The sequence below is a fragment of the Schistocerca cancellata genome, chromosome 5, assembly GCF_023864275.1.
Source record: "Schistocerca cancellata isolate TAMUIC-IGC-003103 chromosome 5, iqSchCanc2.1, whole genome shotgun sequence".
NCBI classification, from domain to species: Eukaryota; Metazoa; Arthropoda; class Insecta; order Orthoptera; family Acrididae; genus Schistocerca; species Schistocerca cancellata.
The window spans coordinates 644,018,140-644,040,848 of NC_064630.1; the positions used below are offsets into that span (position 1 = coordinate 644,018,140).

At 45.6% G+C, this 22,709-nt stretch overlaps 1 protein-coding gene and 1 pseudogene across 1 annotated transcript in view; one reads left to right on the plus strand and one right to left on the minus strand.

Moving 5' to 3' along the window:
- Positions 1-22,709, minus strand: part of LOC126187806 (peptidoglycan-recognition protein SC1a/b-like) — a 66,614-nt gene that overhangs the window by 24,537 nt on the left and 19,368 nt on the right. The window contains exon 2 of the mRNA XM_049929091.1: positions 743-853. Coding sequence (XP_049785048.1) covers positions 743-853 — 111 coding nt within the window. The remainder of the gene's footprint in view (positions 1-742; positions 854-22,709) is intronic.
- Positions 3,142-3,259, plus strand: LOC126189931 (5S ribosomal RNA; annotated as a pseudogene).

A 22,709-nucleotide genomic window follows, 5' to 3' on the forward strand; every position in this document is an offset into this window, starting at 1 on the left:
GAGGAGGGGGCGTAGTCGTACTTGGGTAGCTCAGATGGTAGAGCACTTGCCCACGAAAGGCAAAGGTCCCGAGTTCGAGTCTCGGTCCGGCTCACAGTTTGAATCTGCCAAGAAGTTTCATATCAGTGCACACTCCGCTGCAGAGAGAAAATTTCATCCGGGGTCTGTAGTGACGTTTATATGTTGAACAAAGTGTGTGCGCGCCGTAGTTTGTAGGTAATTTACGGTTTTTTTCGTGTAGTTCAGTAATTGTCACCCCGTATATGGCATGGAAATGGAAATTAGCGTTTGGAGTCATTGGCCGGGAGGCCCCTTTGCAGGGCAGGTCAGGCCGCCTTGGTGCAGGTCTTATTACATTTGACGCCACACTGGGCGCCGGATGGGGATGAAATGATGATGAAGACAACACAACACCCAGTCCCTGAGCGGAGAAAATCTCCGACCCAGCCGGGAATCGAGCCCCGGCCCATAGGACGCCAATCCGTCACGCTGACCACTCAGCTATCGGGGCGGACTGTATGTGGCATGAATTAAATGCACTGAAATGAAATGTATCGATCATTGGGTATGGCATCAATGAAGATACAGTGATGTGCAATGTTAGCATTCACTCTGGCAAAGGCAATCAGCTGCAGTTCAAGTATCAGACACCTTTGGTTCCAAAGAGGAACGTTATGTCATTAGTGCAGAGTGAATTAAAAACTCGAAATATTTTATCATTCTGTCTGTCTTAGGAACTTACTTGAAGAAATGTCTGCGAAGTACAACACTCCTGCCAGGATGACCAGGATGATGACGACGGAGGCAGCCAGCATCGCCGCCGCCACCCACACAGGTCGTCGACGTCGAAGTCCTGCACAGGATCGTGAAAAAAAAAGTGATCAGTTCTTTCCCGTTAACTGCTCTGTCATACTATTCTCTGTAGTTGCTGGTCCTAACGTATAGGTATGTTTTCAGTATAAAAGGTAACAATATCTCAGACCCGTGGATGTTGATCCGTTGATATAGCTGCTGATGACCATTGTAGTCTATTTGCATTCAACACAATTGATAATAATAATTTTTATTTTTGCAAGTCTATATATTACCCACTTGGAACGGAGTGCCACTGCTTTAGCTTCAATGTACAGTGTCCTGGAGTGATAAAAGATGTGTTTTTGACAGTGTCTTTTCTCCTAGCAATCAGCACAGTTACGGAAAGCCAGTTCGCATGAGAAATACGGTTCAGGCGCTACCTGTGGCTGAAACTAATCCTGGGCCGTTGCAGTCGTCTGTCCAGTATCGGAGGCTACCTCTTGGCCTACATGTTCCGAGCATTCTCAGTAGGTGGGATTAATTGTAGACAAGAGCTTCAATATTAGGCGCCTGATGGGTTCTGAGCCGTGCTGCGGCTCGCGTTGGTGCTGCTTGAAGGTTTCCATCCTCTGTTGGAGGTCAGACCGTATACTTTAGTCGGCATGGTTGCGGTTGTTTGTCTTCTCGTCTTGACTGTCGTCACTCGTTTCGCAAGCTTTGCCCGTCCGCTAGTGACAGCAGCGGCAGTTATCGATATGTAGTAACTGTTGACCTCTCTTTAGGGCGACGTCGTTGTTTTTCCAGGTCTTGTGAGTGTGGCAGTTCGGTTGGGGACTCAGGAGGAGCCAGGTCCGCGCAGTGCGAGAACCGGGACCGCTGGTGGCGCGCATGGACTGCTGGATGGAAGGGCAGTGGTCACGAGGGTGTACAACCTCATCGTAAACCAGTCCAGCAAGCTTTAAGATGAGTGCATTGCAATCCAAGTAGAGCGAAGTCAGTCACCCGTGTGTGATATGGTGACAGATTATCATCGCGCCGTCATGAGCAGTTTGGTGGATCTGCGTACAGCTTAGTACTTGAAGGCCCTATTGTGTTAAAAGCACTTGGCTCAGTGATTAGACGGTGTGGTTACTCAACTGTAAATTAATAAAGCCCACCCTTGCATGGTAACCATTAAAAAAAGATCAACATTCGCCTCGCCCGCATCTCGTGGTCGTGCGGTAGCGTTCTCGCTTCCCACGCCCGGGTTCCCGGGTTCGATTCCCGGCGGGGTCAGGGATTTTCTCTGCCTCGTGATGGCTGGGTGTTGTGTGCTGTCCTTAGGTTAGTTAGGTTTAAGTAGTTCTAAGTTCTAGGGGACTGATGACCATAGATGTTAAGTCCCATAGTGCTCAGAGCCATTTGAACCAACATTCGCCTCTGCTTTGGTTAGTATGTATAAAGTATTCCGCTGAAAATGCAACAACAAAACCAGCGATTTATTTTTGCCTGGCTTTTTAACCATTGTTAAGTTTTAGAGAAGTGTCATGAGTGGCAAATTTTGAGTAAAGCTTACTTTTTCTTGTTTCCATACTAAAATTTGCTTCTTTTGCCAAAACACAACGGAGTTTACATAATGTCATCTCACCAACATGTAGTGCAGACGCAACTGCAAGAGAATCCTGAACTGGTATACTAAATTTATTAAGTGAGGAACTGAGGACAAGTAAGGTCAGTAGCTTATGGAAAAGCACATCCTCTGTACAGAAATAAATGTGTAATGTCTTCATTTGTGCTGTTCCTAAAGCTACAGCATTTCTCGATTCACCAGCTATCGATCGCCCTTAAAAATTACCTTTTTTTCATCGGAAAAGTGTAGTTAGTGGAATAACACTGTAGATAATGAAGTTTTGAATAATCACAATAAGCAGAACACTCTCCTCTTTACATGCTATCATTTGAAAAATCTCATTTCGATATCTCAAACCGTTCATGAAATATAGTGTTGTAGATGTTTCATTCTGGCTTTATAGCTGGTGCGCGATCGAAATGAGTGTGCTACATCAGATCAATTTTCTTGAGAATCGTGACAGATAGAGATTTTCAACCAAGTCTGATGAAAAATTCAGTATATTAGTTAAATTTCATATGCAGCAAGATATTATGTAATGTTGAACAAACGCAAAAATCATGGCAACCGCTAATTTTAATTTCAAACTTTTCGAATTTCGCACAATGTCTTACTTAAATGCTAATATCACATTTTCGAAACGATGAGTACGTCATCGTGAAGCAGACATTTAAAGCTATAAATAAGGTAAAAATGAAATTTTGTCACCGAATTGTTTCTGCAACATAGTTTGCGAGGGCAACGGCCTTACCGCAGTGGATACACCGGTTCCCGTGGGATCACCGAAGTTAAGCGCTGTCGGGCGTGGTGGGCACTTGGATGGGTAACCATCCAGGCCGCCATGCGCTGTTGCCATTTTTCGGGGTGCACTCGGCCTCGTGATGCCAATTGAGGAGCTACTCGACCGAATAGTAGCGGCTTCGGTCAACAATACCATCATAACGACCGGGAGAGCGGTGTGCTGACCCCACGCCCCTCCTATCCGCATCCTCCACTGAGGATGACACGGCGGTCGGATGGTCCCGGTAGACCACTCGTGGCCTGAAGACGGAGTACTTTAGCATAGTTTGAGAGAAACTTCAGGGATTAAGCCTCGTTTCTGTCATCGCTGCCGAAAGTGGGCAGACAATGTAGACCTGCCCTTCCAAACAAACGAATGAACTCGCCCACTGCTTTGGACGGAAATTGGCCACCGTACATCGGCCACTGCATCCTGCGTGGATTCTACCATACTACCAAACATGTGTCCCTTCGGATCAGAAGAGTACTTTTCTATCTAGGTTGCTAAAGAGTACTGGTCTTGTAAGGTGAAGGCGGTGCTCACCATCTGCAGCATCTGATCGGCTGTGGACCTTTGGTACAGAGCCCAATAGAGGGTCTAAACCAGAGGCTTAGACGTCTAAGAGACGGCGTTGCTGCAAATTCCTGGATTGTTTCGTGGGGCCGAGACGTGTTGGGTTCTACTGAAAATGGCTCTGAGCACTATGCGACTTAACTTCTGATGTCATCAGTCGCCTAGAACTTAGAACTAATTAAACCTAACTAACCTAAGGACATCACACACATCCATGCCCGAGGTAGGATTCGAACCTGCGACCGTAGTGGTCGCTCGGCTCCAGACTGTAGCGCCGAGAACCGCACGGCCACTCCGGCCGGCGGTTCTACTAAACAAATCAGGAGTCCACTGCACACGGATTGCAGCTGCAGGGTTAGCGAAAGCAGAGTCGAGTAGACTCTAGAGGTTTTAAAGTATTACTCCCCATGTTGTGCAAAACAGGTCGCAACAGTGTTGCAAAAGCGGACAGAAAGTATCTCAAGGAAAACAAAATTTCTTAGTTTGGCAACAGTTGACAGTATGTTATAATTTAGTGTGAACTTCATTGCGAGACGATTTAAGTGATGTCCAGACTGAAACTCTGTCCCAAACTCTAGTAGGATGTACAAAGAAGATCAAAATGAATGTGACTTACATTAGTGGGAAAACTGCTTACGCTCATTGGGCAAAAAGGAGAGTTATTGAACATAGTTTTCCAAAATTGTTTCACCAAAGCTGATGCAATAAATATTCCAAACCATTCGGAAGTCATTTAAAAATGGAGTCCTTGGTTTATCTTAGTAGTGCGTGATGTGATTGGGCAAAAAGGAGAGTTATTGAACATAGTTTTCCAAAATTGTTTCACCAAAGCTGATGCAATAAATATTCCAAACCATTCGGAAGTCATTTAAAAATGGAGTCCTTGGTTTATCTTAGTAGTGCGTGATGTGTTGTAACGTCACCCGAAAAAAACTACGTTTTTAATTTGCATAATTAAATCCTAAAAACTGGTTTGCCTTATATTCAGCTTGTGACGGTAAAAAAAACCGTTACTAGATGAATAGGTCTAGTATGCAAGGATTGCTTTGTGGAGAGCGAGCGAGCGACATGGTGCGCCTTTCGCGGAAGAGCGTGGCGCGCCCGCGCGAGGTTTGCAACGTGTCGGCGGGATGCCTCCGCTGCCAGGGGGACCACGTGGCCCGCAGCTTGGGGGCATTGTTTGGTTTTTCGCGCATTACGCGAAAACTATGAAACTTACGGTGAACAGCGATGCGGCAGTGGATTGTGGTCAGCAATATGCACCTCCTGAAAGATCGATCTTTATTTTAAGTCACGTGACGCAAAAGTTATACTAACTTGAAAATTACCTAATATCACGAATACTGAAAAAATTAATAAAAATAGTAAATAACAACTTACAGAGATGAGCGAGCGCTCATTGAAACGTCTCGTCATAGCGGATCGAGTGCCATGGTCATATCTTAAGATTAATGAATTATTAAGCTCGTAAAGAGCAATAAGCAAAGTTTGATAAGAAATTGTTTATAAAATTCAATAGAAAATTCGTGACGTAAAGAACGGCACTATATAATATTTTGGGTGGCATCACACGTATTTTAAACTAATTAAGTTACACTATACACTTAACTTGCAATAGTTTTCATTGTTTGCAAATTATTATTGCATTTATCGCCCATAATTAATTAATTATTATAGATATGAACATTTTGAGCAGCGCAATGTATAGATCGCTATATATTACGTCCAAAAATAGTGCTATATGCAGTTCTATGTTAAAACTTTGCAGCACAGATGTAAACAAACAAATTTGCGCTAAGTGGCGAAATTTTGCAAAAACTAAAACTTGATTTACGGGCGATAGAATAATCCTAGAAATTAAGGTAACATAGTAAATGGGATGTAGTTTTTAGCGCGGTTCCGATGGTGTACTTATTTCTGTTGAGGGATGTATGTGTCAAAATGTGCAACCTTAATTGGTGAGATTGGTATTTGCGTAACCAAGGGAGGGTAGACATCCGAGCCTATATAAGCGAGCGGCCATCTTGGCCAGGGGTCAGTTACTGGTCAGTCTTTTGGCGGGTGGGTGGACCATGTGGTCGTTTGGGTAAGAATTTTTCTCGCCGATTTATTTAGACAAAGAGTATTGTTTAGTAGTGCAAGCATATATTTGGTGAACTGGAAGTGCTACGATTATTTGTGTGAGTACGAATTACGAGGTATACATCGGCGTAAGAGAATCATTTGGCGATCTGTGATTTCGCGCCAAAACTGTTAGAACAAAGAGGACAGTGGGACTTGTGCTTCTGTTCGAATTGAGTGAGTAATTTTCGATTGTAGCAGCCTATATTACTGCTATTGGGGGCTCGAAGTCAAATTATTATTAAAGTAAAACTGTAAACCGTCTCACCAGTGCTAATTTCATTGTGTGAAAGGAAAGGACGACGCCAATAAATAGTGATTGAACAGTGTCGTGAAAAATGATCTTTGCTATAATAATCGCTTAATTTTTGTTCCCTAGCATAAACTGTACTCATGTTAATTCAAGAACTATAACTAATGCGCGGGTGTGGAACAGTGTACTAATGCACCAAGTGTGGAAATCATCCCCTGAGGCTTACGCGAGAGCCAAAATTTGCACTAACATTTTCTAACGAACATTTGTATATGCACATTAGTGTAAACATTGCAACCGCACTTATTTTTCCGCCTCGTCGCAAGCTGTAGCTCTGTAAACGGATGCAGATGTGATCAGTCTGCCTTTTACCATTCCTCTATTACTGTAAGTATTTAATTTCTCACGACTGTTGTGAGTGGCGACGGGTTTGTAGTATATCCCCCGTCCCCCCGTTCATTAAAAGCGCAACCACTCCATAATTATTCCGCCTAACTGATCTAATTAAGTTGTAATAAGATGTATAATATGATGCGCCTCAATGAAGCCACGTTTTGCAACCGCACAGATCGCCACCATATGTTCAGTATTGGATGATCGCTCATTCCATTCTGCTCGACATCAGCGACCAGTCGACTGAAAGTGTTGATTTGCTGCATACCGACGACATATAACGGCGCTATAATTTTCTTTGAATGGCTTGCCTGATGATATTTTGCAGGTATGGCTTTTGTGTAACTTACGAAGCTGGTCTTCGTAACATCAGTATTACATTACTTTTTATCCTACATTCTTTAACTGCCAGCAGATTTCTGTTATCACAGCCATCTACTTTGCACTTATTTCCTTTCAAGTTGTGCTCTGCGGGAGGTCGTATTCGTGGTAGTTAGGTGGCTGCATTTGTCATGATCGTGCTGTTATGGTCGCGTTGGGTACGTCACTGATTCATAACGGGCGATTTGTTTCTTCTGTTCGGAAAGCTACAGCGTTGGGCGGTGATTTAATCTGCGGTACAGTTCGAGGGCACAACGGAAGTGGGTTGCGGATATGGCTGTGCAGCAGTTAACATTTCCTGGAAACGTACGTCATATTGCGTCACGATGCCGTTAATAGTTCGCCGTCGATCGCATTTCTCAGCTGATATCTCAAAAGTGTCGTACGGCTGTTCTAGCCAGTACAGAGCATACATCGCGGCTGACTACTGTGGCCGTTGGGATACGAAATATGCTAAAAAGACAGGGACTCAAACAACACAATGTAGAACAAACTGGGCCGACAAATATAGCCAATCTGGCATCAATCAATTAAACTGTATTTGCTGTCAATCTGTACCCGTGGGTCCAACATGCAGGAATTTCAGGACCAGATACACGGAACAAGGGCATTAAGAAAGTAACAGTTCACACTCAACATTTGCAAGACATCTAAAGGCAGAGAATCACCATCCAACAAACAAAGACAGTAACTTGGAAGTTCTTAAAACTAGCAGTAGCCTGTAACAAAAGTTAACAATAGAGGATAATTGGTTCAAATGGCTCTGAGCACTATGGGACTTAACTTCTGAGGTCATCAGTCCCCTAGAACTTAGAACTACTTACACCTAACTAACCTAAGGACATCACACACATCCATGCCCGAGGCAGGATTCGAAACTGCGACCGTAGCGGTCGCGCGGTTCCAGACTGTAGCGCCTAGAACCGCTCGGCCACCTCGGCCGGCAGAGGATAATTATCACATGCAAAAAGCAAGAGCCCGAGGCAACAAACGTGTTAAATGAATAAGCATCATTCTGCAATAAAAACCTATTTGCCGCAATAGAAGAACTCTCATTCACACGTTCTCTCTTTCTCTCTGTCTCTCACTCACTCACACACACAGACACACACACATTTCTCTGCCACAACACACTCACACTTAGTCAACTCCCTGAAGATCAATACACAATTTGAAATTCGTGCACCACCCATCAAAAAAACACGCAACGAAACAAATGAACACCAAACAAACGCAATGACAAACTGAAGCCGGTCGGTGTGGCCGTGTGGTTCTAGGCGCTTCAGTCTGGAACCGCGTGACCGCTAGGGTCGCAGGTTCGAATCCTGCCTCGGGCATGGATGTGTGTGCTGTCCTTAGGTTAGTTAGGTTTAAGTAGTTCTAACTTCTAGGGGACTGATGACCACAGATGTTAAGTCCCGTAGTGCTCAGAACCATATGAACCATTTTTTGAAGCGATTTTTTTGACAAACTGAATGACGACAAAAACTTTACGTTTTGCGATAAAAGAAAAATGCGTATGAAACTGTGAGAACTTCCATTATAAAGAAAACAAGTGCCTGAACACAAGTCGGCACTGTGTGAAGAATGATCGATGACAGTCAACCCAAGGCGGCGGATTGTTGCAGATGTCGCAGGGCTCGTGTATAGCCTGGCATTGTGATGCTTAAGGAGGCCGTGTTCCATGGGTGGACGAAGCCTTTCCTTTTTCTGAGGGTCTCGTACTACCTCGCGGAATTTATGGTGGTGTCTTTGGGCACGAATTCAAAATGCGCCCACCTTTAACATCCCAGAACACTGTGTGCATGATTTTGCCTGATGACGGAATGGTCTTAATTTTATCGTCGGTGATGCTTTGTGGCGAAATTCCACTGATCTTCTCTTGTTTATGAGGTCAAAATGGTGAACAGAGCTTTCATCACCTGTCACCTGTTGTTAAGGAATCCCTAACAGTCACGCCCAAAATGCACAAGAAACTGTTGACAGATGTCCAATCTCCTCTGTTACATGTTAGGACTGAGCATTCGAGGCACCCACCGTGAATACAGTTTTCTTTACCGCTGTTCTGAAACGATGGTCTATACATGCTCTCATGAAATGCCACACTTAACTGAGAACTGTGCCTGTCTCGTCCAACGACTTTCTCTAATGACGTCATCGACCCGTTTCCGAAGAGCCTCATGGGTTGCCGTACGTGGTCGTCAACTCCGGGCTCTGTCATATACACTACTGGCCATTAAAATTGCTACACCACGAAGAAATGCAGATGATAAACGGGTATTCATTGGACAAATATATTATACTAGAAATGTGATTACATTTTCACGCAATTTGGGTGCATAGATCCTGAGAAATAAGTTCCCAGAACAACCACCTCTGGCCGTAACAACAGCCTTGATACGCCTGGGCATTGAGTCAAACAGAGCTTGGATGGCGTGTACAGCTACAGCTGCCCATGCAGCTTCAACACGATACCACAGTTCATCAAGAGTGGTCACGTGTATTGTGACGAGCCAGCTGTTAGGTCACCATTGACCAGACGTTTTCAATTGGTGAAAGATCTGGAGAATGTGCTGGCCAGGGCAGCAGTCGAACATTTTCTGTATCCAGAAAGGCCCGTACGGGACCTGCAACATGCGGTCGTGCATTATACTGCTGAAATGTAGGGTTTCGCAGGGATCGAATGAAGGGTAGAGCCACGGGTCGTAACACATCTGAAATGTAACGTCCACTGTTCAAAGTGCCTTCAATGCGAACAAGAGGTGACCGAGACGTGTAATCAAATGCACCCCATACCATCACGCCGGGTGATACGCCAGTATGGCGGTGACGAATACACGCTTCCAATGTGTGTTCACCGCGATGTCGCCAAACACGGATGCGACCATCATGATGCTGTAAACAGCACCTGGATTCATCCGAAACAATGACGTTTCGCCATTCGTGCACCCAGGTTCGTCGTTGAGTACACCATCGCAGGTGCTCCTGTCTGTGATGCAGCGTCAAGGGTAACCGCAGCCATGGTCTCCGAGCTGATAGTCCATGCTGCTGCAAACGTCGTCCAACTGTTCGTGCAGATGGTTGTCTTGCTAACGTCCCCATCTGTTGACCCAGGGATCGAGACGTGGCTGCACGATCCGTTGCAGCCATGCGAATAAGATGCCTGTCATTTCGACTGCTAGTGATACGAGGCCGTTGGGATCCAGCACGGCGTTCCGTATTACACTCCTGAAACCGCCGATTCTATATTCTGCTAACAGTCATTGGATCTCGACCAACGCGAGCAGCAATGTTGCGATACGATAAACCGCAATTGTGATAGGCTAAAATCCGACCTTTATCAAAGTCGGATACGTGATGGTACGCATTTCTCCTCCTTACACGAGGTATCACAACAACGTTTCACCGGGAAACGCCGGTCAACTGATGTTTGTGTATGAGAAATCGGCTGGAAACTTTCCTCATGTCAGCACGTTGTAGGTGTCGCACCGGCGCCAACCTTGTGTGAATGCTTTGAAAAGTTAATCATTTGCATATCACATTATCTTCTTCCTGTCGGTTAAATTTCGCGTCTGTAGCACATCTTCATGGTGTAGCAATTTCAATTGCCAGAAGTGTATTTTGAGGTTAGCACCACCGTTTCCCTCGTTACGTCCACCAAAAACCCAACATCGCACACTGTCGATGTCGAAACAATCATCAACGTACACAGCTTTCATTCTTCAACGGACTTCAATTGGAGGCACCTTTTCTGCGGTTAGAAACTCGATTACAGTACGCTGTTTTTCACGCAGCAACAAAGTTACGTTAGACACCGCTATGTTAAACGCTACGATTCGAAGCCATCTAGCGGCAGAGGGTTGCAATTTGCTTTAGCGAAGCTGGAAAGGCGACCGAGTAATATGGATAACTTTTAATACTTTTCAGCAAGCTCTCGTAGGTGAAGTACGTGTACGAGCATGTTCCTCTTCGAGCAGAATTCTACCAAAGACCGGTGGAGGAACAAAACCGTTCCTAGTGATTGGTAAAAAGCGCAGGGCATTCTCATTCACGACTAGGGTCGTCGGACAGATTCACAAAACTATAAGCCTATATCATTGACGTCTGCATGTTGTTGAGTTCTGGAAACGTTTTACTCTCGCGAATTATGCATTTCTGGTGACCTAAAATGTCTTCTGTGGCCGCGCGGTCTGTGGCGCCTTGTCAGGGTCCGTGCGACTCCCCCCGTCAGAGGTTCGAGTCCTCCCTCGGGCATGGCATGTGTGTTGTCCATAGCGTAAGTTAGTTTAAGTTAGATTAAGTAGTGCGTAAGCTTAGGGACCGATGAACCCAGCAGTTTGGTCCCATAAGACCTTACCACAAATTACAATTTTTGTTTTTCTGTGGGGATCAACATGGATTCCGCAAACAACGATCGTGTGGAACCCAGCTCGCTCTGTTTGTCCACGAGACCCAGAAGTCAGTAGGTATAAAGTTACAGTTATTGAACTATAAGCAAAAAAACGCAAATTAGTTACAAAGTATGGTGTTCACACGCTTTATTCAACATGTAAACGTCACTACAGATATTCGCATTTAGGGTATGACATGTTCGATATGCCTGCCATTATTGGCGATGATGTGTCGCAGACGAATAGCGAAATTCTGCACGACCCGCTGAAGTGTCGGAACATCGATGCTGTCGATGACCTCCTGAATGGCTGTTTTCAGCTCAGCAATGGTTCTGAGGTTATTACTGTACACCTTGTCTTTAATGCAACCCCACAAATAGGAGTCGCATGTGTTCAGATCCGGATAATATGGTGGCCAATCGAGGCCTACGCCAGTGATCTCTGGGTACCCTAGAGCCAGAAAGCGGTCCCCAAAGTGCTCCTCCAGAACATCAGACACTCTCCTGCTTCGATGGGTCGAGCTCCGTCTTTCATGAACCAGTGTCGAAATCAGGGTCACTTTGGATAATGGGGATGAAATCATCTTCCAGAACCTTCACTTACCGTTCGGTAGTCACCGTGCCAACAAGGAATATCGCACCGATTACACGTGACTGGACATTACACACCACACAGTCACCCGCTGAGGGTGAAGAGACTTCTCGATCGCGAAATGCGGATTCTAAGTCCCCCAAATGCGCCAATTTTGCTTATTGACGAACCCATCCAAATGAAAGTGGGCTTCGTCGCTAAACCAAACCATACATGCGCATACTAATTCCCATCATGCCCCGCGGCCAATCGTGCAGTTTGAACGTCCTAACGCGAACCGTTCAGAAGTTACGACGATTTTATTTCACATAGTTCAATAATTGTCACCCTGTATATGCGTTCAGGTCGATGGTATGTTCTTTGACTTCCGGCAGTCATTCGATGCAGTTCTGCACTGTCGCCTAATGAATAAAATACGAGTATCATAACAAAGAGTAATCGTGAGTCGTAAAAATAACTTCAGTCATACGCCAAGGAGGAGTTACTGTTTACAGTATACGTAAATAATAGATAACCTAGTGGATAACGTCGGTAAATAATAGATGACCTAGTGGATAACGTCGGAAGTTCCATGATACTTTTCGTGGATGGTATGGTGTCGTATAGAGAGAAGTCAAAATATATAAAATTGTCGCGAAATGCAGGAAGACCAGCAGAGGATCGGTGCTTGGTGGAGGGATGGAGTCGAATCTTAACGTAAACAAATGTAATATGTTTCGCATAATTAAGTAGAAGGACCGATTATTGTATGAATTCGCGACTGCAGAACGATCACCATAAGCAGCGTGTGTTTACGGAGCGATATAACTGTAACGACCACATAATACTAATCGCAGCTGAGGCGGCCATGCCGGCCGCTGTGGCCGAGCGGTGCTATGCGCTTCAGTCCAGAACCACGCGGCTGGTACGGTCGCAGGTTCGAATCCTCCCTCGGGCATGGATGTGTGTGGTGTCCTTAGGTTAGTTAGGTTTAACTAGTTCTAAGTCTAGGGGACAGATGACCTCAGATGTTAAGTCCCATAGTGCTCAGAGCCATTTGAACCATTTTTTGAGGCGGCCCAGTTCGCGGAGCGCCCTTGACTCGGTGGCACTTGAATAATTCGGTGGCATTGCACGACCTCAGACACAGCACAGCAAGCACGTGTTGGCCGCGACTTCACCCGCCGCTATCGCACGTCTTGTCCGTCCTGAGCTCTGCTGACATGCCGTCGGCCAGTCCAAGGTCTGATGAAATATCAGTCACGTGACACGACGACGTAGTCCATTCGTTGTACTGACGGCAGAATTCTCTCTCCACACAGGCGCCGCCTCTTATTCAACTGCTTCTGAGTGTCTTTACGCGAGTATTTCGGTTGGGAGTAGACGTAAAACGATGTGTGAAATGCCGCGCGGGGTAGCCGCGCGGTCTAATGCGCCTTCTCACGGTCCGTGCGGCTCCCCCCGTCGGAGGTTCATGTCCTCCCTCAGGCATGGATGTATGTGTTGTCCATAGCGTACGTTAAAGTTAGATTAATTAGTGTGTATGCTTAGGGACCGATGACCTAAGCAGTTTGGTCCCCTAAGATCTTGTCACAAATTTACAATTTTTACAATAAGTCGGAATCTCTACCATGTGTGACAACAAAGTTCAGATTACATTATTTTACCCAAGACCGTAGACCGAGCGAGGTGGTGCAGTGGCTAGCGCACTGGACCCGCATTCGGGAGGACGACGGTTCAATCCCGCGTCCGGCCATCCTGATTTAGGTTTTCCGTGATTTCCCTAAATTGCTCCAGGCAGATGCCGGGATGGTTCCTTTGAAAGGCCACGGCCGACTTCCTTTTCGTCCTTCCCTGGTCTCCTCCCCCAAACAACCCAACCCAACCCAAGACTGGAGCGAAGTGCAAACACTTCAATGCAGTTCAAATAGTTAGAACGCAGCAAGCTTTGACTTGACGTCCCGTCGGTGATGAGCTCCTACGATACGGATCAACATCTCGGAGGGATTATGACGAGGAATTAAACCGGAGACAAGGCTGTCAAAGGAATTATACAGTCTTCTGCCTAATGTTATTTAGGAAAAGTACAACCATGGGCAGACAAAGGTTTGCACTCCACTTGCCCCAGATAAGGACAGATGATCAAAAAGCAGTCACCCGCACGAGACGCCACTTAACACCGCATGGTTAGTCTTGGTAATGGGCTCAGTTCGGCGACGAAGAGACTCCACAAATTTCTTCTCGTGTTCGCGATACAGCTGAAACAACGCACTGATGATTAGAACCTGTAGAGCTACCAGTCTGCGGGGATTTTGACTGTTTCACCAATTATTTCGAAAAGCACCTGTCACAGATGAAATCTAATCGGGGTTTCTGCAGAGTCGTAGCGCCATGTTGTCGCATCGTTCCGACGTGTTTACTTCTCGTCATCTTCAGTGGAAGTGTCGGTGTCAGATATGGTCCAATCCTTTACAGCCGTTGGGCTGCAGACTCCCCTGCCGAAGTCCCAAAGGTTGAAACAAACGCGTGCCTCCGGAAGAGATGTCACAATCGGTGGTGGGGTAACCCAGGGCGGGGTTGAAGCGGTCAGCGTGTCGACTCCTGGTCATGCCCGTCTATTCCACCTGTTGCCTCCATTGCTTTCACACCAGTGAATTCATGACGTATTTTTGCTAACGGTCCATCCAATGCGGTTCAAATGGTTCAAATGGCTCTGAGCATTATGGGACTTAACATCTGAGGTCATCAGTCCCCTATAACGTAGAACTACTTAAACCTAACTAACCTAAGGACGTCACACACATCCATGCCCGAGGCAGGATTCGAACGTGCGTTCGTAGCGGTCGCGCGGTTCCAGACTGAAGCGCCTAGAACCGGTCGGCCACCACGACCGGCCCATCCAATGCGGATCTCACAAGGGGGAGGCCTCAGACACGGCCAACCAATCCACATCATTCTTGGCAGGCCGCTTGTGTAGAACCTAAAATGAAAGAGACTAAACTATTTTGGCTCAACACCCGCCCGTTTTTGAGAAAACCACTCCTAAATTTCATGACGCGCAATCGACTCGAAATTGAGGAGATCGATAGATAACTGAAATATGAGCATTTTTCATCATCACATATGGCAGGGTGGCCAAGAACTCCGCTCGCAAGCCGTGCCCGGACTTGTGTCACAGTACTCAACTTGGCTGCACCCTTCTCCATCACTAACAGAGAAGGGGTGCCCTTTTCATATTTCTCAAGTCTATAGATTACAAATGAAACAATTTTTCAGTATTATTTAATTATTTTTACCGTGCTGAAGACGTAATATAGTTTTTATCTGCTACAGACTGGTGGCATATGGACAGATAAAGACAATGTCACTTTTTTTTGCACCCAGTTTGGCACGTAATCATGACTTATTTAGTTTCGTTAACCAAAAAGGTCTTTCACATACATATGTTGATCGAAATATGGTACATCCTTTTCAGCTTCAGTATGGAGACGTGCAATCTCTATCTCAGGGAAGCAATTAGATGCCCTAGACACTTCAGCTTAAAGGATTTTTCTTTAAAACGGGAACTGAGCTGCAGATATCAGTCAGTTCGATCTGCACTGCACAGAGGCGCTTTCAAATGAAATGGCAAACGGTCTCGAAAACAGATGTGAGATCGGCAGTGTCTTCAAAACGTTTAGGAAAGTATCCTTTTAAGTCTGCAATTAATTCTTCAAACCTCACGTTTTCTTTAAAGCCAGTGAGCTTAGCGAACTGGATTTAGTTATCTGTCCAAATCCATCCCTTCTACAACGCGAGCTACTTTTCAAATGCATTTCCGTCAAATCAGATTTAAGATATTTCTCACGTTGCAATGACTTATTATGCGCAATGTGCAGTCAAGTCCACTTAAAAATGCTAAGTCTACAGTCCATTCCGAATGTTCTAATTTTCGTCCCTGTACTCCTTTTTCCTTCATAAACTCAGCAATAACGGGTTTTAAATCGAAGAATTGTCCCATGCGTGCCCCTTGACTTAACAAGCGCACTTTGCAGTAATATGTAAAGTCTCGATACTCTTCCTTAATTTCCATGGAAAACCCTTGCAACGCACAGTGGAGTAAGGCCTGGGTCTTCAGTAATTTTACTGCCCGTATCACCAATTCCTTCAAGTGCTCCACGCCTGGAAATTTTAAGCAAAGTGCTTCTTGCTGTACAGAACGATTAATCCCGTCTGACGCTCGTTGTAATTTTTTGCCCTTTCGCTGTATACTTCACTAAAATTGCTACACCACGAAGATGACGTGCTACAGACGCGAAATTTAACCGACAGGAACAAGATGCTGTGATATGCAAATCTTTAGCTTTTCAGAGCATTCACACAAGGTTGGCGCCGATGGCGACACCTACAACGTGCTGACATGAGGAAAGTATCCAACCGATTTCTCATACACAAACAGCAGTTGACCAGCGTTGCCTGGTGAAACGTTGTTGTGATTCCTCTTGTGAAGAGGAGAAATGCGTACCATCACGTTTCCGACTTTGATAAAGGTCGGATTGTAGCCTATCGCGATTGCGGTTTATCGTATCGCGACATTGCTGCTCGCGTTGGTCGAGATCCAATGACTGTTAGCACAATATGGAATCGATGTGTTCAGAAGGGTAATACGGAACGCCGTGCTGGATCCCAACGGCCTCGTATCACTAGCAGTCGAGATGACAGGCATCTTATCCGCGTGTATCCGCTTGGCTGTAACGGATCGTGCAGCCACGTCTCGATCCCTGAGGCAACTGATGGGCACGTTTGCAAGACAACAACCATCTGCACGAACAGTTCGACGACGTTTGGAGCAGCATGCACAATCAGCTCGGAGACCATGGCTGCGGTTACCCTTGACGCTGCATCATAGGCTGGAGCGCCTGTGATGGTGTACTCAACGACTAACCTGGGTGCACGAATGGCAAAACGTCATTTTTTCGGATGAATCCGGGTTCTGTTAACAGCATCATGATGGTCGCATCCGTGTTTGGCGACATCGCGGTGAACGCACATTGGAAGCATATATTCGTCACCGCCATACTGGCGTATCACCCGGCGTGATGGTATGGGGTGCCATTGGTTACACGTCTCGGTCACCTCTGGTTCGCATTGACGGCTCTTTGAACAGTGAACGTTATATTTCAGATGTGTTACGACCCGTCGCTCTACCCTTCATTCGAGCCCTGCGAAACCCTACATTTCAGCAGGATAATGCACGACCGCATGTTCTGGATACAGAAAATGTTCGACTGCTGCCCTGGCCAGCACATTCTCCAGATCTCTCATCAATTGAAGACGTTTGGTCAATAATGGCCGAGCAACTGGCTCGTCACAATACGCCAGTCACTACTCTTGATGAAATGTGGTATCGTGTTGAAGCTGCATGGTCAGCTGTACCTGTACACGCCATCTAAGCTCTGTTTGACTCAATGCCCAGGCGTATCAATGCCGTTATTATGGCCAGAGGTGGTTGTTCTGGGTGGTGATTTCTCAGGATCTATGCACCCAAATTGCGTGAAAATGTAATCACATGTCAGTTCTAGTATAATATATTTGTCCAATGAAGACCCGTTTATCATCTGCATTTCTTCTTGGTGTAGCAATTTTAATGGCCAGTAGTGTAAATCTTTAAATTCTTTCTGCACGGTGTACGTCGTTCCATAGCAAATTTGCGGTACCCGTCGATTATGCGACTGCTTAAAAGATATTGAGAATTCTGCTCCCTCTTTTTTGTCATTCCTATTCATTTTTAAAGGTTTGTGACGATAGATGGCCGGCGACGCAGGCGATTTGGCACGCCATGTCCAACCCCGATAAACAGGATTCGCAAATGCATATTTTCCTAGAAATCGAGAAAATAATTTTTTTGACTGTCGTTTGTGTATCCATACGATAGATTGTAAGGAGTCATTTAAGATTCACATCGCAATTTCATTGGCAAACATGGTTACATGCTGAACAATTGTAAGGGTCCTTTTTTATATTTTTTTATATACAGATGTGGGTTAGCAATTCCATCACTTTTTACACATTACACATATTCAAGCAACACTGTGCCACCGCGCCAACGTCTAGCGGCGAAGGTCACGTGCCCATTTCAGTCGTAGTTGCCGATGTCGTGGTGTTGACAGTGGCACACGCATGGGTCATCGGTTGCGGAGGCCCGTCGTTACGAGTGTTCGACTCTTGTGATCAGACACACTTGTACTTTGCCCAGCATTAAAGTCTGACGTAAGTTCCACCACAGTTCACCACTTGTCCTGTTTTACCAGCCTGCCCAGTATACAACGCCTGACGTGTGGACGTGGTTTCACCTTGGTTTGTCCGCAGCTCGTGGTCTAGTGGCTAGCGTTGCTGCCTCTGGATCATGGGGTCTCGGGTTCGATTCCCGGCCGGGTTTGGGGATTTTCTCTGCCCGGGGACTGGATGTTCGTGTTTTCCTCAACATTTCATCATCTTCATTTGTGACAGTGTCTAGATCATCATCACCTTGGTTTTCCCCACGTGTTGAAGACACTCACCACAGCACTCCTCGAACACCCGACAAGTCGTGCCGTTTCCGAAATGGTTGTTCCGAGCCTCCGGGCCATCACAATCCTCCCTCAGTCAATCAGATATATCGCTCGCCTACGCACGGGCCGCACGCTCACCGATACTACACGCACCGTGCGTGTTTCTGGCTGGCAGCCATTTCTCGCCAGCTGACGCTGCTATCGCCTGGACCGGTTTATATCGATTGTAGGTCCGTCGTCATGATGTTCAGGCTGATCGGTGTACTAGCTTAGCGTGTCTATGTGACAAGTACCATCCGTCTAGTTGTTCGAAAGAAATAGAGTCATACGAAAGAAATAGAGCTCACATAACAGAGTAAGTGAAAGTGCCATTCTAAAACTACCCGGATTAAATTTGTAATTGTACACTAATCCAATACATTGGAGACCTTTTTTGGCTAGCTTGTCATAATTCCTTACTGATTTACTTACGTTATTAACTCTTCCATTCCTACTAATTCAGAAGCGGAAAAAATACAAAAGAAAAACATGGATGCACTTGGAAATCGAACACAGGTCCTCCGTTTCCCAACCAAAGGCCTTGGTCGCTAAGCCATCGGCTCTTTCGTTTTATAACGTTTACCTTATCGCTACAGAAACGGTAGTCAGAAAAGTTTGTTTCATCGATTTTCCATGTATGGCGACCAAAAATCGATTCAGTCAATTCTGAGCCGACTGTGGGTCGTGAACTTGAGGAGTGGTATTCTAAAAGACGCGGCATGGTAGGGGGTGAGGCGGGGAGGGGGGTGTTGTGCTGTTGTTGTTGTGGTCTTCAGTCCAGATTGATGCAGCTCTCCATGCTACTCTATCCTGTGCAAGCTTCTTCATCTCCCAGTACCTACTGCAACCTACATCCTTCTGAATCTGTTTAGTGTATTCATCTCTTGGTCTCCCTCTACGATTTTTACTCTCCACGCTGCCCTCCAATACTAAACTGGTGATCCCTTTATACCTCAGAATATGTCCTACCAACCGATCCCTTCTTCTAGTCAAATTGTGCCACAAATTTCTCTTCTCTCCAATTCTATCGATACCTCCTCATTAGGCATGTGATCTACCCATCTAATCTTCAGCATCCTTCTGTAGCACCACATTTCGAAAGCTCCTATTCCCTTTTTGTTTAAACTATTTATCGTCCACGTTTCACTTCCATACATGGCTACACTCCATACAAATACTTTCAGAAAAGACTTCCTGACACTTAAATCTGACTAAAATATCTTGTCTTCATGGTAAACAGATGCATCACAGTTATAAATTCTTTATTGACTGAAGTCTTGCACGGCAAAAAATTTATGAAATATTTTAGTCTTCCATTTTAGTTTGTACGTAAGTCACCCGCCAAATATGAGCCAGATCGGTTGGCCGTGTCTAAGGCCTCCTCTTTTTCAGTTGTAAACCACTATCCTGGTTGACTAGATTGTCGTGTGATTTTGTTTCCATTGTCTTTTTTATGATCGAATCCCAGAATCCGATGGCGTGGCTTACGCATTCGTCTGTTTAAAACTTGTCGGTTTGGCCGAGGGATAAAGCTCCTCGTAAGTTCTGAACACTGCTACGAGATGCTAGTTGCGTCTCGCCCATGTTCTGCATGCCACACTCGCAACTGATGCTACTGATACCAGGTGCCCGGGACCATAGCTGGTCTTTGAGACAAGCATAATTTTAATTTTAACCGTTAAGCAGAGAAAGGTTTTTGTGTTTAGCTTTTCTGTTATCCTGACAGTATGACTGTGGGCGGTCCTGCATACGTAAGGAACGCCAAGCGCTTTGTTTTTTCTCGTGAATTTTTTCTTATTTGTGTCTCCGAATAGCCGTTCTTGCGAAAGGTTTAGCTCGATAGGCAGACTTTCCTTGTCGCGTATGGCCTTCGCTCTTTGTACCAGGGTCGTGGGCACAGATTTGCGATGCGCTAGATGGTCGCAGCTTAAGGCGTCCATATCGCCTTCTTTCTACAGAAGAAATGTCCCAATGTACCACCAGGGCTCTTCTAGGTCCGAATGTCTAGGAGCAGTAGATATCCGTTTTCTTACACTTCCACAGTGAACCTGACGTTTTCAAGTATGAAGCTGAGGTGGCACAAGAATTAGTATAGGTTTGTCTTCACTATGCGTCCACAAATGTGTCGTCCATATCGGGCACTCGGCAGCGGAGCATGCGGTCCAGCGGCTATAAATGAAATAACTGTATATGAAGCTAACACTTCGCCTGAAGATGATGACTAGGAAACTCGTCGAAACTTTGTGACAACGCGACGCCAGGGCTCGGCTTACACCCGAGAATATTTCAACAATGTAATTGGCCGAGAAAACCTGAATTCCCATACAGTACCAGTCATTTTCTAGAGGATTATGATCGGGTGTTTTTGTGAGTTTAGTCGGGGAGCCATTACGTGCTGGGTGCTCATCAAATCAGGAAAGAATTTACATCTATATCATGCTTCGCAAGCCACTTAATGGTGTGCGGCGGAGGGTACTTCTGGTATCACTAACCCTCCACTCGCGGATGGCGCGTGGGAAGAATGATTATCGGTAAGCCTCTGTATTGGCTCTAATTTTTCAAATTTTCTCGTCGTGCTCATTACGCGCGATATACGTGGAAGCAAGTAATATGTTGTCCGACTCTTCCCGGAAAGCGCTCTCTCGAAATTTTAATAGCAAAACCTCTCCGTGACACACAACTACTCTCTTGTAACGTCTGCCAATGTCGTTTGTTGAGCATCTCGGCAATGTTCTAAACGATCTCCTGACGAAACGCGCCGCTCTTCGTGGGCTCTTCTTAATGTCTTCTATCAGTTCTACCTATTAACGATCACTTATTGACGAATAATACTCAAGAGTCGGTCGAACAAGCGCCTTATAAGCCAATTCCTTCGTGGATTCGTTACATTTCCTTAAGAGTGTTCCTATGAGTCTCAGCCTGTAATCTGCTTTTTCTGCTATTTGTTTTATGTGGTCATTCCACTTCAGGCCGCTCTGGATAGTTACCCCTATACATTTTAAAGTAGATACCGTTTCAAGCAGTTTCTCATCAACAGTATAGTTGTACAGAAGTGGATTCTTTTCCAGTGTATGTGCAATATATTACCATTATTTCCATTAAGCGTCAACTGCCATTCATCAGTCGTCTGCAGGTCATTTTTCAAATCGATACTGTCTCCTGACGTTGTTATTTTGTTGTACACAACCGCATCATTTGCGAACGGCCTTAAAAAGATCATTTACATACATTGTAAACAGTAGCGGTCCTGGCACATTTCCTTGGGGTACTGGGGAAAAACGAACCCTGTAAGCTCGGCTTTGTCGTCTTGGAAGATTAGAATGTGCACAGAAGATACATCCATTTTAAACAATAACGGTCCTGGCACGTTTTCTTGGGGTACTAGGGAAAACGAACCCTGTAAGCACGGCTTTGTCATCTTGGAAGATTAGAATGTGCACAGAAGATGTAAAAGAAAGAAGAAGAAGAAGAAGAAGAAAGAGCTACACTTGGTCACCGAGAATGTTAAAACATCCTGGTTGATGTTCACGGTAATGTGAGTGGGATAGAGTGATGGTACGAAGAACCACCTATGAGCTAAAGTACACCTACCCTCCCCAACCCCAACACACACAAACATTGTTGAATCAGGGTTAAACTATTCATACGGTCATCGGCGCACTCCGCGAGTTGTATCATTTGAAAAGAGGCAAAAATAACACCCGTCCTATCACGCTACACACCTTGCTGCCCTCCAGTTTCTCTGTTGTCTGGATCACCAGCGACGTGCAGCTTCATGTGCAGCTGTGACCGACGGCCTTTTATGAGGTACCCCACTCTCAACTTCCATTGCATCCAGTTCCGTTCGCAACGTTCGCTCGGAAACTGGTTGAGATGGACCTGCAACTACTACCAGCAGCAATACCTGTCGGCTTTGAAACCGAGGGTCACCGACAACGTGTGTCACTCGACTCTGGTTCCTGACGAGTGGGATATTTTTACGAGCACTGTTCTTAAGTCGTGTTTTTCGACTGCGAGTGGTAAAACATCGAAGATAACCCACGAAGTCGCACAACTTCATTCACGGTGTGGCCGTTATCACGTGCAAAAATGACAACTTTTTTCTGCTCTTCTGTCACGTCTGCACGCAGACCCATCTTACCGACTGCGATGACATTCGTCAGTGGTGGAGGGTGACATATCCGTCCGGCACCACTTCTACACCAACTATGGCGCTCAAAAGACGCCGGTCTTCTCTTTTAAGGAAGTTACAAGTATTTTGTATGGCGAGCTT